Genomic DNA, 17672 nt, shown 5'->3' with positions numbered 1-17672 from the left:
CACACATCAGACGACACCTTCGTAAAACATAGAAACTACACTGGAGTCCACAAACAGACAACAAACTACACTTAATGAAACCACAACTGGGACGCTACATACCTGACTCACACAACAGATACACTGAAGTTCCCCTGGCTAGGCTGCGGATAGGCCACACACATGCGACGCGCTCCCACCTGCTCACTGGAACTTGGTGACCCACGTGTAGCAGGTGTGGAAAGGACCGATCCGTAGTCCACATACTAATCACATGCAGAGCACTTGCAACAACACGACACAAACATTTCCCTGAATTATACAGACGACACATTCCTTTGCACACAACATATTTTTTATCCGACGAACCAATGTTTTTTAGTCAGCGTGTTTCTAAGTTGTTAGCTGAAGTGAAGTTTGTGCAGCTCCTGTCATATCACATGTAATCATCCTGGCCCTATACACCAGCCATCTCCATTGTCTGTTGTTTTGCATCACATTTACTTTTAGTCACATGTTCTAACGATCTCATCATAATTCATTAACTTCTTTTTGGCGCGCTTTGCCCATAGTCGGCCTTGCGCCATTAAAACCCAACTATCATCATCATTAGGAAAACGCCATGGCTTATTTCTGATTTTTACTGAAGGTTCATCATCATCATCACCATCGTCAATGCCGATGTACGCCCACTGAAGGCCAAAGGCCTCTCCCATTCACCTCAAATTACACCGCTCCTGCGCTAACTGCGACCAATTTATCCCTTAAAACTTCTTGATCTCATCTGGCCAGTCTATCGGCCTCACAAGGGCACCCTCTTCCCTGCTTGCCTTCTCTATGGATCCACTCTGTTACCCTTAATGACCAACGGTTACCTGCCTTGCGCATTATATGCTCAGTCCACGTCCATTTCTTCTTAATTTTCATTACTAATATGTCCTTATTACTGAAGTAGGTAGCATATAAATATTTCTGCATTCGTAGTGTTCGTTCGAAGAATTCCGAAATCCAGTGACGTGATCGCTGTGTAGGACTTCCAGGCCTATTGTCCACAGGCTTGGAAGGCGGAGCGTTTTCTTACCAGAAACCGAAACAGTCGAAATAAAGAAATTGTAAAGTATAGCATGTTGCCATGCTGATACAGTTTGGTCAGTTTCAAAATTTATGCCGTACACACACGCTACTTTTGAACCTCCATATTAAAGCGATTATGGAAGCGGCTTACCTGGAAGTGGTCTTATCCTGTTGTTTGCGTAGCTAGCTATTTGGAAATGGGGTTTCCAAGGAATTGAATTTAGTGGTGAGTCTACTTTTCTAGGAGACCGTAGAGTATTGGGATAATAATGCGTTACACGGCTTTATTTACAGCTTATCTTGAAGAGGATGGCTCGCGCTACCGGTGGTGTCGTATGCCGAAACGCATTGCGGCAAAGCTAAGTATATTCACGTTCTCCGTGGACGACGCTGGGGACAATCATGATGACATTGAGGTGTTTGGAATGGACCCACTCGGCGGGAGTAGCGAAGGATAGTTTTGACTGTGGCCCTATTGGAGGTTATACTGAATCATCCACAGTAGCCTCTTCCCCCCCACCGTTGGATTCCCTTTCCCTGGGGCAGCTCTCACTCACCATTCGCAGATGGTGTGGGCGGACACGCACAGATATCGCACAATATCACGCCACAATAAAATCGAATCAGCATCGTCGCTAGCGTCACGCCGCATCACAGGCTTGGTCGCTCGTTCTCGTCTGGCAGTTCATTTTCAAGCGTGGCATAGGCAGGATGGCCACGCCGCGCATGGTTCTTTCCACGAAAGAGTGGGCGACTTTTGCACAAGGTAAAGTTCTCCTATGATTTAGTAAGGTTGACATCTGGGCTACTTGGTTCTACAAGATGGTGTTAGAGCGCAAAAAAACAATACAATGACAAGTAAGGGACATACGCAGTGCTGAATTCCAACTGATACTTCATTACACAAAAAATCATTTTTACGTGCGAGATATAGTGACACAACAGCTTTAGAGCAGATAGACAAGATAAACAAGAAATAAAACGCACTACACTTTATCCACCCGCTGTTACGATCCAGTTCCAAAACGTCCTTCGTTTTTGTAAGCTAATTCCTTTGCAGTTATTAAGATTAAAGGTACAATAATGGAGTCACCCCCTAACCAGACGATCTCTCCTCCTTCAATTATTTCCATTCTGGTTTGACTGGAACTTCCGGTGACCACCGTGCATTTCGAAACTTTGGAACGCACTTGTGATGCCTACAATGTACTGCGAAGTGCAAGTGCCTTTTTACCCCCTTTGACACTACCACCTTTTTCTAGCAAGCGGTCATTTAGGCACCGGCCCTGACACTGCACAAAAAAACCAGCCGACAAACAAAAAAAGAAAAAAAAAACGACAATGGTGCTTTTACTCATGGGGCCTGACATGGCCTAAAACGGATATTGAAGCGTGTATGCGTTCACGTGGTTCTTTCCATGCCACATAAAATGCTAGGCCTTTGCCGAGTGACTACTGAAGTCACCAAGCAACCTCGATGGCGTCCGACACAGCATCAAAATCGTTATGTGAAGTGTGTTGAAGGTATTAAGTACCGTAATCCTCTTTCATTTGGAAAGCCCTACGTAGGCTAGAGCAGCCGGTTCCTAAATGACCGCTTGCGTGAACATAATTGCAACGTGAAAGCGGGGCTGACAGGGCACTTGGCAGCGCTTTGTCGGCCTCACAAGTGTGTGCCGAAGTTTGAAGAATGCACTGTGTTGAGTGGGAGAGCCTATCAAACCACGAGGGGAATAATTGAAGCCGAAGAGATTGTGCGATTAGGCGAAAACAGCATCAGTGTTGCGTCACTCTTAGTAACTGCGAAGGAAATAGTTTATTTACACGAACCTAGTTTTGGAACTGGATGGTAACGGCGTGTGTGGATAAAGTGTAGGGCGTTTTATATCTTGGTTGCTTGTCCGCTTTTAAGCTGTTATGTTACTATATATTGCATACACCAATGTTTCCATGTCAATAATATATCAGTTGGAAGTCAGCGGGCGTATGTGCCTTATTGTCCTTGTGTGTGTTGTTATTGCATGGTAATTTTGTTCGATCATCGAAGAATAAAATAGTGTTACGTGTACCAAGCGTTTGCGTTCACGTAAAGCTGACCGAAATAGAAGGGCTTTCTTCTGCTGAATCAGTAGTGTTAGGATTTCATTTTGGTACTTAACTTTGAATTTGACATTAGTGTTCATGTTTTCTTTGGCAGTCATTGCGTTTCGATTTCAGTTTTCGTTACGGTCAAGCCTTGCGCATTATTGTGTTTCGGAAGGAATTGGTTATAAGGTTTTTTTATTTTTCTCCTCAAAACCAACTTTCATGACGAACAAAGAAATGTTTCCATCACTTTACACAGAAATAAAGTTCGAGCAAATAAGCCAAAAAAAACAGGGAATATATATAACGTGCCCAGAAAGTACATGAGAGTGAAGGCTACTAGCAATAAAACATAACCACTTCTGGTTTGTTTTAGTCGCCGTATTTTTGTATTGAAGTCGTGGTCTCTTACCTAAGAACACAGATAGTGACGGTGTAATGTTTCGTTTATGTTCTTGTCTCCGGCCGCTATGAAACAAACCTCCGCGGGGTATGTGAACGACAACCGTGTTTTATGAGTTTAGTGTGTGCCTTTCCAAAAACAAGGGGTTATGGACAACGTACGCTGCTCAAGAATGATACCTTACAACCATGGTAATCTCTTAGGCTGTCTCAGTTGCACTTGCCCGTGAGTGGTGTAGCGGTAAACTGAGACTGACTTTCTGTAGCCCAGGTAATGAGGTGGAAGGTAAATATGCCGTAGTAGGGGCTTTTAGAAATTCGAAATGCAAGCTTCCCTGCCTGTTAATCAGAGCCCAAGTTACAGGAAACAAATTGCGGAATGTGTACAGTGTATCAGTCCCTGTAAAACGTATTTGCAGAAATTTTAAGGAAGCAACATTAGCGTATCCCTGGAGGGGCAATTCACGAGCTGCCTTTACATAAAATTTTATATGCAGGTATATAGATTCAAGTTATGTCCAAAACGTATTACTGTTTCCGGTGAAGCGGCAACACGCCGTACTTGTATGGGGTTAGTGAAGCGTTCGGAATGCCGTGCTGCGAATATAACCAAAGGGAAATTCTACGCATAGCTGAAAGGGACTTCGATAACAGCGATGCACACAATACCTGTTTCTTACCAGTTATATGCATGCATCTTTTTATAAATACAATATATGTAGGAGAGTCGCACTCGAAAATGCTAGGAAAATGAACCTACCATAACAAAAAGCAAAAATAGCGCAAAGGACGGGCCTAAGAAGAAAAACAGCACATGCGCTGTGTTTTTCCTATTCTTACATATTTACCAACCAGCCCAAATTTTTACTTTGCTGCGATAAAGAGCCATGATGAGATAAACTGTCTGATACCTATAATGACTGCGCTGTGGCGCGCATTAGAAAAGTGAAGAATTGCTGTGCAGGTATGGTAGCGAGACGCCATCAGATCCAGCGGAGCCGTAATTTCAGTAGTTAGTGGTATTACTTCTGCTCTCTACTGATTTACTGTAAATTCTCTTCTTAAAAATCTGCTATCAAAATGGAGACGAAAGAACACTTTGGACGCAATTTATTTCGTGCCTGATCAGCTTTGAAATGTCTGATTTTGATAGCGCATTACGAGCAGTAACGACTACGCTGTCCAATTGTCTTCACGCACGTCTCCCCACCAAAGTGGCGCCTTATTTCTTGCCCAAAATCACTGGCCCTTCCTGTATGCTTCGTTCTTTTGCAACTCCGAGCGCCGCACCTTCATAGTATCAGTACGTGGTAGAGTATCTGGGAAGTACACGCCGCCGTAGAGGTGCTTGTGCTTGGCAAGGTTACCTGCGTAATGAAACACGCTGTCAGGTATGTACGTCAAAGCATCATGCTAGTGTGTGCACAATGTTTCGTTATTACTTGTACTTATCATTTCTAAAACAATGTCGCATGGCCCGCGGAATATTTTCCCGGACTGCAATATAAAATCCCTTCACGCGTTGTCCAGGAGATGGCTTGAAAATCATGCTTTAATTTCAGTATAGTGTATTCAACACGAAGTCACTTACTGAGACCACAATCTGTGAGAATATTTTATCTTACCAAATATAAACACCTCAATCATGGGCGTTCAACTCCGACTGCTTCATTGTTCTTGAAAGATCTGTATTCGATTAAATTTGCTCTTGCGTGTTTCGTTCCTAAATAAAGTTTGTAATTTCTTGCATCCTCAGAGTTGCAATGAAATTAGGATGCGGATTGAACCGCCCAAAAATTTAGGCATAAGAAGCGGACCCTTTCCACGCCTACCTTTTACTGCCTGATTGCCTGCACTCAACAGTAGAACGCACACCCGTACTCCCGAGGAAGCTTCTGTGTTAGTTCAGAGGGGTCATGAATACTTCCATTTGTGAACAATGCACGCGTGTTTGCTTTATCAGAGGTACTCGACTTTTTCTTGTAACTTGGTTATTGCTTGTGCCAATGTTCTTATACGATTTTCTGCAAACACGAAAACGACCGAATACGTAACTTGCACCTCGAGATGCTAAGGAGGCCGATGTTACTCCAGCAAGCGCAAAAACCGCCTGCCTAAGAGAGAGTAAACATTACTCACGCGACTGGCTGTTTTTTTTTGCAAATAAAACGTACTGACATACTTGCATCTAGCAAGCGAGAACGTGAGTCGAAGGCCAGGAATGTGTGTCAAGCAACAGCACAGCTGTTTTTTGAGTGTCGTATCAGGTCTCGATAGCAAGGGAAAAGATTTCGGGTACTGGCCAAGCGTTCCTACTATTGTTTTTATAAGTGGTATTTATTGACTCGCCTATTTCACACCTAGCCTGTTTGTTCGAAGAAACGACGATTCAGCTACCATGCTCCTGTGTTTTTGTCAGAAGGGCAGCAAGAGAATCACAACTGCCGAGTGGTGGAGAGCTCTTGTTATTTTTTTTAGGTTCAATTTCCATCCGCGATGGAGGAGGAGAGAAGAAAAGCTGCGTGAACAGCTTGACAAGTCCCCCCCCACTTTCTGGCTACAGCGATTGTCATAGGAATATGCCAATACCCCTGGAATATGCGGTATACAAAGCGAAATAACCAATAATAGTATGACATACAGAAAATCCTTGGCTGACGAAGCCGTAAAAAAATTCCCCCGCATTTCCCCGAAGGGGAGTATGAGGAAGTGCGAAGCACGGGGTGATGCTATGAGGGGGAGTTTGTTGAAGTTTGGTGGCATTTTGCCCGTTAGTTACATTAACACCCCCTCGTGATCACGTTCGGCTTAACACGCCTCGTTTGTCCCTCTGCGGAAATCTTGGTGAATTAACGTGTATGTTCAAGAGGAGCGCACCGCACCGCAGCGCACCGCAGCTGCGAAGTGCCGACCGGAGTGAAGGGAGAGGAGGCGCAGTCACGTGAGAGAATGCAGAACTAGCGGGTTTGTAGTATCACGTGTACACCACGCAGTTATCAAGCCGCTATAACGCCACTGAGTCGCCAACGCACGCCGCTGACGACGTAGTTTGAATGCGTTAAAGATATAAGGCGCGTTACTAACACCGATATCAACGTCGCGTCCGTGGCTAAGTCGGTAGAGCGTCGCGCTGCGGCCGCAAAGTCCGCAGATCGAAACCTGGCGCCGGATGCTGTTTTTTTTATATAGGTAGTGGCCTGGCTGGCGCGCCGAGAGAGGGTGTTGCGAGCTGGAGAGTAGTAAAGGGGCTTTAGGAGAGTAGGGGAGGGGGGAGACGAGGCGCTGTGCGAGCGCGACGATTCAGGCTCGCTTAAGAAGTGCATTCGCACTTTTTCCTGGCCAATCTCCCACGTGGGTATGTGCCATGTCAGCGGCCAGGCAGCGCGCGCCCATCTCCCCCCGTTGCTAAGGAAGACGAAAAGCGCGCGCACCCGCAGCTGTTGCTATGCGGACGGCGGAAGGTTAGGGGTCGCTTATAAAGTGCATTCGCACTTAAAACAAGAAGCGTACGCTGAGCAGGCAATCAAATTGTCGGGAACCGCGGGGTCACAGCGCAGCGCCACTGAAAGAATACAAGCGTGGCATGCTTTTGCGATCGAACTTCCCCTGCCATGCTGACGCACCAACCACGCGCCGCTCGTTTCTTTATCCTCGTCTTTATTAGCTGGCGCCAAGGCGCCGGCTAAGTGCGCAAACCAGAGGGCGCTACAGGGCCCCCCACCCAGACGGAATGTCAAATGTCACGCGATGGCAAGGATGGTGGGCGTTCCTTTTGGGGGCGAGCAATGGAGTCTTTAGGCCTGCGATGTCTGCGCGGAGTTCGTTCGGTGGCGTTTCGAGGTAGGCCGGTTTAAGACGGTGCAAGGAGACGACTTGTTCGCGGCCATTCAACAGGATGGTGGCGGACTTCTGCGTCTTGTTAAGTACTCGGTACGGCCCATCGTAGGAGCGGGTAAGAGGCACTTTTATAGCGTTACGCCTGAGGAAATTTTGTGTCGAAGAGGGAAGGTCGGGGTGCACAGAGATGTGGTGGTCAGAAGACCGACGTGGGACCGGTCCCAGGTGCTCCAGGCAGCCCTGCAGGCATTGGAGGTACTCAAGCGGCTGGGACGAGTAGGCCATAGGGACGAACAAATCACCAGGAAGCAGCAGGTGTGCGCCGTAGACAAGTTCAGCATTTGAAAAGATTAGGCCGCCCCGAAGAACGGCACGCAGGCCAAAAAGCACTGCAGGAAGGTGATCGACCCAGTGCTCTCTATCCAGGCGCGCAGTGAGAGCACTTTTAGCTGGAGATGGAGCCGCTCAACAATGCCGTTTGCACAGGGATGGTATTCCGTGGTGCGGCAGTATTTAGTGCCAAGCAAGCGGCCGAGGGAAGTGAACAGAGTACATTCAAACTGCCTGCTCGATCCGTGGTAAAAATGCCGGGGCAGCCGACACGGCAAGCACATGTGAAAAGAAAGTTTTGTGCGACCGTTTCAGCCGTGATGTCCGGAATTGGTACGGCTTAGGGCCAGCGGGTGAAGCGGTCAATCATTGTGAGAATGTACCGGCAGTCACAGGAGGGAGGAAGTGGTCCGAACAAATCAAGATGCACGTGGTCAAAGCGACAGCTAGGTGGCAAAAAAGGTTGCGTTGGGGTTTTCGAGTGGCGGGTCGCCTTGGCTGTCTGACAAGCGAGGCACGAACGGGCCCACTGGCGGACATCAGTGTGGATGCTTGGCCAGCGGTACCGCTGTGTAATGAGGCGCTGAGTGGCTCGCATGATGTGGTGGTAGATGTCGTATAGCGAGTGAAACACAGCACGACGAATGGCAGCCGGAACGAAGGGTCAAGGTGCCGCCGCTGACATGTCACACCACAGTGAGCCAGGCACAAACGGACGAGGCACAAGTTGCCGACGGAGGGAACTCGGGTGGTCCCGCAGTGCTTGCAGCTCAGGGTCTTTAATCTGCGCCTGAGGTGGGCGTTCCCAGCCCACTGCCAATGTAGCACTGCCCATGGAGGTAATTCGTGAAAGCGCGTCAGCAGCCTCGTTGTCGGTACCTTTGAAGTGCCGAATGTCCGCCGTGAATTCCGAAATATAGGCGAGCTGACAGAGCTCTATGTCTGCGACGTACGGGGGACGCGAAGACGCGTCAGGCAAAAGCGGCCATCAGGACGCAAGCTTGCTGTGGTTGGTCATGTCTTAATCCGGGTCACCACTTTCACGAACTGCGGGGTCGCAGTGCAGTGCAACTGAAAGAGTACACTGCGTGGCAGGCTTTTGGAATCGAACTGCCCTTGCCGTGCCGACGCACAAAGCACGTGCCGCTGATTTCTTTATTCTAGTCTTTGATAGCCAGATCCAAGGCGCCGGCTAAGAGCGCCAACGAGAGGGCGCTACAAAATATTTGTTTGATACAAATGGTTCTGATGTACGTATATGGGCTACGTACTAACAAATGAATACAATATATATGTATATATACGCATAAACTATCATACACATATATATACACAAAAAGATAGCTCTAAACAAGCACAAATATATATATATATATTCAAAGGGGATGTATTACTCAACGCAAGGTAGCTGACGAAAGCCTTTAATGACCATTATCCAAGCTGAAGCGGGTTCACAGACGCGCGCCTGTCGTCTTCGTCGTCGGTGTTTTCCGTTTTCTTGTCACTGTCGATGCTGCTTTCGCGGCTGCGGAGTCCGGAAAACTATCGTGTTTCGTTCACTAGCGCCTGTACCATTCATCTCCTTTACAATCCCCCGGGACAAATAGGAGCCATCCTGGCGACTTAGGGGAACTAGACCATGGCAGGTTGGACGTATCGCTTAAGGCGTGCAACGTGAACGGTCTCTCGGCCCGGGAGCGATTGTCAGAGGAAGGATTCAGAGGCTCGACCACATAATTGATAGGCGACGTCCGTTCGAGTACACGATACGGTTCGTGATATTTTGAAATGAGCTTGCTCGACACCCCAGGAGTCGTGGCGGGAATCCAGAGCCAAAAGACAAAATTCTGGTGTAGGCGTCGACGCATCATGGCGGAACGTTTGTCGTCCTTGCTCGTCTGACGTGAACGAGCGAGCCAGTTGGCGACACTCCTCTGCAAGTCGGGTGACGTCCGAGATTGACAAGGCTTCAGACACGTCGGGTCTGTAGGGGAGGATCGTGTCAAGCAGGCATGACGGCTCGCGTCCATACACAAGGAAGAAAGGAGAGAAAACCAGGGTGGCTTGCTTGGCAGTGTTGTAGGTGTAGGGTACGAAGGGAAGAATCATATTCCAGTTGAAATGGTCGGATGATACATACATTGCCAGCATTTTACGTTTTAACCACCCCCCAGTGGGTGGTTAAAACGTTCGGTTAAGCCGTTCGTCTGTGGGTGATATGCAGTAGTCGTACGGTGGACAATGCGGCAGGCCTTTAGTAGCGCTTCAATGACGCCAGAAAGAAAGACACGCCCCCGGTCACTGAGAACTTCCCTAGGAGCGCCGTGACGTAAGATGATGCGGTTGAGCAGAAACGTTGCAACGGCTTCGGCAGTACCGGCACGCAGCGCAGCGGTTTCGGCGTACCGTGCCAGGTGGTCGACGGCTACGATGACCCACCTATTGCCAGCCGAAGTACAGGGGAGGGGTCCATAGAGATCGATTCCTACCAGGTCAAAAGGTCGACTCGGGCACGCCAAAGGCTGCATCGGGACAGATGCACGAGGATGTGGTGGCTTGCGCCGTTGACAGTGCGTGCAAGAGCGAACATAACGACGAACGAAGCCACACATACCACGCCAGTAATATCGCAGTCTAAGGCGTTTGTAGGTCTTGAAACGGCGGCGTGACCACACTGAGGCTCACTGTGCAACTGGTCGCACACTCCAAAGCGCGGATGGCGGCGAATGACTACCAGCCATTTGCGCCCATGAGGGTGGTAGTTCCGCCTGTAGATCAAGATCAAGCCATCACGAATACCGAAGTGGGACGCTTGGCGCCAAATTGCTCGAGGTACCGACGAGTTCGACGGGTTTGAAAGCTAGTTGCAAAGCGACATGACCCACGGATCTTTTCGCTGTTCTGATGGAATGGAACTCACGTCAACGAGCGATACTAAGCACTCAGAGGGGAATTAGTCGTCTTGTCAGGCAACATTGGACACCGGGAGAGGGCGTCATTGTCGTGGTGTTTGCGGCCAGAGCGATACATCACGCGGATGTCAGTCCTGAAGACGGAGTGCCCAATGTGCTAGTCGGCCAGAAGGGTCTCTCAGGAACGACAACCAACAAGTCGCATGATGGTCGGTAACCACATCGAAAGGTCGGCAATACAGATAAGGACGAAACTTCGAGAGTGCCCACACAATTGCCAAGCATTAAGGCTTAGTGACAGAGTAATTCGACTCCGCAGGTGAGAGTGTGCGGCTCGCGTAAGCGACCACATATTCCTGGAACCCGGCCTTCCTTTGAGCCAGAACAACACCCAGAGCAACTCCACTCGCATTGGTGTGGATTTCAGTTGGGACCGACTGGTCGAAATGGCGAAGAATTGGCGGGGACGTGAGGAGGCGACGTAGGGTTGTAAAGGCCTTGTCGCAAGCCAGTGACCATTGAGACGAAGGAATAGCAGAGGCCGTGGCGACGTTGCGACGAACACACATTTATTCTAGAAAAGCATGATGATGACTAGAACAGAAACGTGCGTGTGTTGACTTCTTCTTCTTCACTTCTTCGGCTTTGCTTCTTCTCCTTGGTTTTCTACATCTTCCCGCCCACGAGATTCAATTGTAGCATCCCTCCATGAAGTACAAAAGCTGTACCGGTCTCCTAATTAACTGCCGGTCAGGTGTCTTCAGCAAACATGCCCTGACTAGGCCTTCTCTGCCTGGAAATATCTTCTCAACTTTGCACAGCTTCCTATGGGCCCGGTGTGTCTTGTCCCCTAGTAAAACTGTCCCCTTCCTTAATCGTTGTGTTGGTTGACGACTTCAAGCTTGCGCTTCTTAATTCTGCTAGGTATTCCTGCTGCCATCTTTCCCACCACGCTGCTGTTCTTTCCCGGGAGTTCTTCCAAAAAGCTCCTAGGCATGTTTTGGCGGCTGTGGGGTCTTGATGAAGTCTTTATCTACCGCCTATGACGTCGCCGGGGTAATTGGCAGTGGTTTGTTTGGGTCGTCGTGTACATATGTGAGCGGTCTGTTCTTGCGTATCGCTTCAGCTTCCACAACGATTGTCCGGAGCTGTTCTTCTGTCATAAGCCGTCTTCCAATGGTCTTTCTGATGGCTGACTTAAAACTTCTTAACAGTCTTTCATAAAACCCGCCCCACCAGGGTGCTAACTCGGCCATGTACTTCCACTTGATCTGAATATTCGTTGTGAGTAGACGCACTTTATCGTCCTCCATCCTCAATATTTTATTGATTTCTTTTTCGGACCTTTTGAATGATCTGGCATTATCGCTGTAGATGGTCTTGCACATGCCCCTTCTGGCCACGAATCTCCTAAAAGCGTGTATAAAGCACTCAGAGGATGTGCTCTTCATCAGCTGAAGATGTACCGCTCGGGTTACCGCACACGTGAAAATGACAATGTACATTTTTTGCTCAGTGTGCCCTTTTTCCTCTCTAGCGTACAGTGGTCCAGTGAAATCGACTCCTATAACTTCAAAAGGACTTGATTGGGTGATTCTGTCAGCTGGCAATGGCGCCATTTCCTGAGTCATCGGTCGAGCGTTGAATCTCCTGCATGTAATGCATCTCCTAATGATCATTCGGACTAACTGTCGGCCTTCAACGACCCAAAACTTTGTTCGTAATCTGGTCAACGTTACACAGACACCCCCGTGCATTGTCTGATGATGCACATGTCGTACCAAAAGCTCAGAAAGCTTACTGTTTTTTGGCAGTACGATGGCGTGTTTCTCATCGAAACTCAAGTGGCTTCGCTCCAGCCATCCTTTCACTCTGATTACCCCTTGTGTCCGTGAAAATTCCAATGCAATGTAATTGAGATGCGCCTTTCCTTTCCGTCGCGACGTTCTTGACCGTCTCGCCTGTACGCATGAGTTCTTTTTGCTCTTGCCTGATGAGAAATAATTCCGCTTTGTTGAGTTCTTCTGCTGTTTTAGGACCTGATGTTTTATTCTTTCGTAGGCTCCCAGCGTAACGTAACACCCATGTGGCGATCTTTATTGCCTTGGTATAAGATCCGAACCTGCTCACGTCAATAACTTTTTCTTGATTATCGCACGACGTAAGCATACAATGCTCCATGTTCGCGACCTCCTTTTCTTCCATATTGTTTATCTGTGCTTGATATCCCGGTCTCTCACTAGATCCTATTAGCCAAACTGGACCTTTCCACCAGGCTTCTGATGCAAGCAGTTGTTTCATTTTTATCCCTCTCGTCATCAGGTCGGCAGGGTTTTCCTCACTTTTTACGTAGCCCCATTTGTTTGAACTTCATTTCCTCTTGATTTCATTTACTCGATTTTGAACAAAAATGTCCTTGATTTTGCTTGATTTGACCCAGCAAAGCACTATTTGTGAGTCTGTCCAGAACTTGACGTATTTGATTTTTCTGACAAAGTTGTCCACGATGTATTTGGCTAACCGTGCTGCGACCGTGGCTGCCAGAAGCTCTACTCTTGCGAGTGTTACGTCCTTAAGCGGTGCAACTCTTCCTTTACTCATTAAAAGCTGGGTGTTCTTGCTTCCATCAATGTATGTGGTCACAAGATATGGCGCTGCTCCGTATGCTCTTGGGCTTGCATCAGAAAATACGTGCAGAGTCGATAACTCTTCAACTTTTCCAAAGAAGTGTGAGCATCTTCGTAACGAAAACCCGTCCAGCACTTCCAGCTAATGTGGTAATTTGGTCCTCTAAGAAATTCCACTTCATCACCAGCACTTTAGTTTTTCCTTCTTGTCTCAGTCGCCGGTCTAGGTCTTTCCCGCCCTTGTCAAAGACACTTCGTAGGGATGGATCGCTAGATGTCCACTCCCTTAAATTCATTCCGGCTGCAGCAAATATACTTCGTGCCTCGTTGTACATGGTTCCTGCTGTTGACATATCTTCAGCCCCTAGCAACACATCATCGACGTAAATTCCTTTCTTTAGTTCACCCACTGTGTTTGGGAACTTTTCTCTTACTGCATCTAGATGATGATGAATCGTTGCAGCTAACAGAAAACTACTGGGCTTCGTTCCGAATGTAACTCTCTTCATCCTCCAGGTCTCAAATTTCGCGAGCTCTGAGTCTTTGTTCGGTAGGTCCTTCCACCACAAGAAACGAACTGCGTCCCGATCGTCTTCGTGGATGGCTATTTGAAGAAAAGCTCTCTCCACGTCTGCAGCCATCACTATTTTGTGTTGCCTGAAATTCATCAACAGAGATGCGATGTCAGGGTTAAGGTTTGGTCCAGTCTCTAAGTTGCCATTCAACGACCGACCTGCCGTGCAACTCGCAGATGCATCAAACACGATTCGAATCTTGGTTGTCGCTCTGTCCTCTTTAATCACAGCCTGATGTGGCATGTAGTAGACGATGTTTTTCCTTTTTTTGTCTTCTTCCATGCTCACTTTCTCAGCTATACCTGATTCAATATACTCTCGTATTGCCTTATCGTATGGTTGAAGATTTTTGGGATCCTTAAGTACTTTTTTGGTTACTTGTAAAAGTCTTTTTCAGCGACCGACTTGTTCTCGTCCAGCGTGACGTGTTCTTTCCAAGGAAGCATGAATTCGTAACCTCCGTCCTGGAAAGCCCTGGTGTCTTTGATGTACGTATGTACTCCATCGTTGTCTTTTTGTCTTGGTGTGAGCTATGTTGTCGCTGATGCCTATTGATTCTAGCTCCCAAAACCTTTTTACTTCTTCGTTTATGTCTTCATTCGCTGTGGTTACCTTCAGCACCATGACTGTTGAAGAATTCATTGGTTGGGCTCGAAATTGTGTTGGCCCATGTAACGTCCACCCTAAAATCGTTTCCACGGCCATTACTTTGTGTTGAAGCAGTTTTGTTCGCCCCGTAACGATCCCCCAATAATAATCCGCTCCGACGAGCAACAATGTTGTTAATGGCACCTTTGACTTGTGATATTGCGGCAGGTCATCTGCCAAAGTCAGTCCTAGAGCTTTCACTTCCTGCACCACTCTCTTTGGTGGTGATGGCAGCGTGTCTTTACAGATCATGTCTATTTCCAGTGCATCAATTATAATCTGTTCTTCGGACGAATGCCTCTTAATTTTCACCTCCACAACCCTCATTTCTATTTCTTTCTCGCCGCCACTGAACGACCCAACGGTTAGCCTCTCAATTTTTTTCTCCTTGCATCCTAGTTTTTGTGACAAGCTTTGAAGAATGAAGGATCGTTGGCTCCCGGTGTCAAGCATTATTCTTGCGTAGCTGCCACATTTTTGCCCTTCCATCCAAGAGCAAGCTGCAGTTTGTAGCAAGATGCACGAAGAGATGTTTGACTGTTGAGTGTGCATATTGCACGACCGGCTAGATGCAGCTTGGCTTGACTCTTCCTGGCCCTTAGGCATCGTTTCTGCATCGCTCCTATCGTGGTCGCGTTTTTTGGGACAGCACATTGAAGTGGCGTGTCTTCCTTTACAGGTCTTGCAGCGAATGTTGGCTCGGCAAATTCGCGCCGTATGGTTTGGGCTGGTGCATCGGAAGCATCGGTTTTCCCGTTGAAGCACAGCCGTCTTTTCGTTAAGCGTAATGGTCCGTCGGCAGTCTTCCGCATAATGTCCTTGTTTTCCACTGAATACGCACTTTTTGCTTGCGATGCTCTGGAAACTTCACGTCCTGCACGTAGGTCTGACGTTCGTCCTGGGTGCGTGATGGTCTTCCGCTTGGTTGTTGCTTCGGTCGTCCAATTCTCCTTCTCTGCTGCTGATGTGAATTCGCAGAAAATCTAACAGACTCTGGATTGTTTGAACACTGGCGTCCGATGCAGACAGCGATTATCCCGTAATGTAGTTTGTTTCTTTGGTGGCTTCCTTCATCTTGAAGTCCACCTTCATATCGGAAGGCAAAGCTTTCCTGATCAATGTCAGTAGCATTGGCGTGTAGCTTTCCAGTTTTACTCCCAATGATCCGAGTCCTCCTATGTTAAGCTGTACCTTGTTATAAAGCAGCTTGGCTCCCGTTAAGTCTTTCTTGCTCTTAACAGCTTCGAGACTTGCAAGCTCCTTCATATAAACCTCTCGCAGATTCTCCTCTTTGCCGAAGGCTTCCCGCAGCAGTTCTACGGCGTGGTCATAGTTTTCTTCTGAGAACTGCAATCCTTCAACTAGTGAAGCAGCTTCCCCTGTTAGCGATGCCAGCAAATAATTGAATTTTTTCGTCTTTGGCATGCTCTCTCTGCCGTGTATTGTCGTTTCGAATTGATTCCAAAACCGGGGCCATAGCTTCCTCCTTCCGTCAAACTTGATCATTTCGAGCCTTGACAGCTTCACTATGTCACTTGGTAGCGTGCTGTTAATACCTTGCATGTCAATATTGACATTATTTTTTTGAGCACGATGGGCTGTGCGAGAACTCAGCTCGTATTCCTCGAGTTTCAAGTCAATCTTGGATAAAGTCTCTATCTCCATTTCATATTCGAGCACTCTTTCAAACTCGGCTTAGGCATTTTCTACTGTCAAAACTTGCTCTATTTGGCTGTCCATTTGCTTTAGATCCTCCGAGATTCCTGTTACTTGGTTACGTAGCGTTACCAACACGCTCCGATCTACCTGTGTCACAAGCTTCTGATCAACCTCATTCACCAGGGTGGTAGCCTGCCCTCGCAGCGCTTTGCGCTTCTTCACGAGTATGTCTCTGTTCATGTTTCTACGGAATACGGCACTGAAGACTCGCCTGTTCTCGTGATTCTGCGATGCTTCTCCACGGCCTTGATCCTTCCAGCGACGCTTGTCCGATCAACGTTATATTCCGGCCAGCTCATTGACGCTGAGGAGGCTGGCAGCGTCGATCGCGTAGTCTTCCCCGAATCCTGGTCACGGCACCATTGAGACGAAGGAATCGCCGAGGCCATGGCGACGTTGCGACGAACACCAATGTATTCTAGAAAAGCATGATGATGACTAGAACTGGAACGTGCGTGTGGTGGCTTCTTCTTCTTCACTTCTTCTTCGCTTCTTCTCCTTGGTTTTCTACAACCATGCAAAAAGACCCGTCTTGTTGCACAGAAGTTGTGTCAATGGCGCGATGATGGAGGCGAAGTTATGCGCAAAGAGGTGGAAATACGAGCATAGCCCGATGAAGCTACGAAGCGGTTTGATCGTAGTTGGCTTCGGGAATTCAACCACGGCACGAAGCTTGTCCAGATCAGGAAGAACGCCATCTCTGGAAACGACGTGACCAAGGATCGTAAGCTGGCGAGCAGCAAATCTGGACTTCTTTAGGTTTACTTGAAGGCCTGCGTCATTCATACAAGCTAAAACTTGCCCGCGCCGCCGTATATGCGTGGAAAAGTCGGATGGAAATACTACGACGTTATCCAGGTAACACCGGCATATTTTTGATTTGAGGCTGTGAAGAATATTGTCCATCATCCATTCGAATGTAGCGGGCGTGTTCCACAGGCTGAACGGCATGACGTTAAATTCATTTAACCACCTGGAGTAACAAAGGCTGTTTTCGGACAATCCGCATCTGCCATCGGGACTTGCCAATATCCGGAGCGTAGGTCAAGGGACGAAAAATATTCTGCTCCTTGAAGGCAATCTAGGGTGTCATCAATGCGTGGTAGCGGGTAAACATCCTTGCGAGTTATTTTGTTCAGGCGACGGTAGTCGACACAGACACGGATGGAGCCGTCCTTTTTCCGCACGAGTACTACCGGCGACGCCCAAGGCCTGTTCGATTGTCGAATGATACCGCGCTGGAGCATGTCGCCGACTTGTTCATCAATTATGCTCCTTTCGGAAGGGGCAACGCGGTAAGGTCGCTGGCGTAAAGAGGCGTGGGAACCGGTGTCGATAGCGTGGCTGACCGTCGTGGTGCGACCAAGCGACGTCTGCGAACAGTCCAAGGAAGAATATAATTGACACAGTAGTTTTCTCAGTTGGTCTCGTTCGGGTGGCGTAAGGTCGACGTCGATGGCACGATCGAAAACTTCCGGGGATAC

At 48.0% G+C, this 17672-nt stretch overlaps 1 protein-coding gene across 1 annotated transcript in view; it reads right to left on the bottom strand.

The window, feature by feature from the left end:
- Positions 1-4740: 4740 nt before the first annotated feature.
- The window catches only part of LOC144163848 (uncharacterized), an 86170-nt gene continuing 73238 nt past the window's right edge, over positions 4741-17672 (bottom strand). Inside the window, exon 10 of the mRNA XM_077694531.1 lies at positions 4741-4907. Within this exon, the coding sequence (XP_077550657.1) occupies positions 4780-4907 (128 nt within the window). The 3' untranslated portion in view covers positions 4741-4779. The remainder of the gene's footprint in view (positions 4908-17672) is intronic.

Source organism: Haemaphysalis longicornis, unplaced genomic scaffold, assembly GCF_048455015.1.
Source record: "Haemaphysalis longicornis isolate Haplotype H1 unplaced genomic scaffold, Haemaphysalis longicornis Haplotype H1 scaffold_13, whole genome shotgun sequence".
NCBI classification, from domain to species: Eukaryota; Metazoa; Arthropoda; class Arachnida; order Ixodida; family Ixodidae; genus Haemaphysalis; species Haemaphysalis longicornis.
This window is presented reverse-complemented; position numbering and strand designations above follow the sequence as displayed.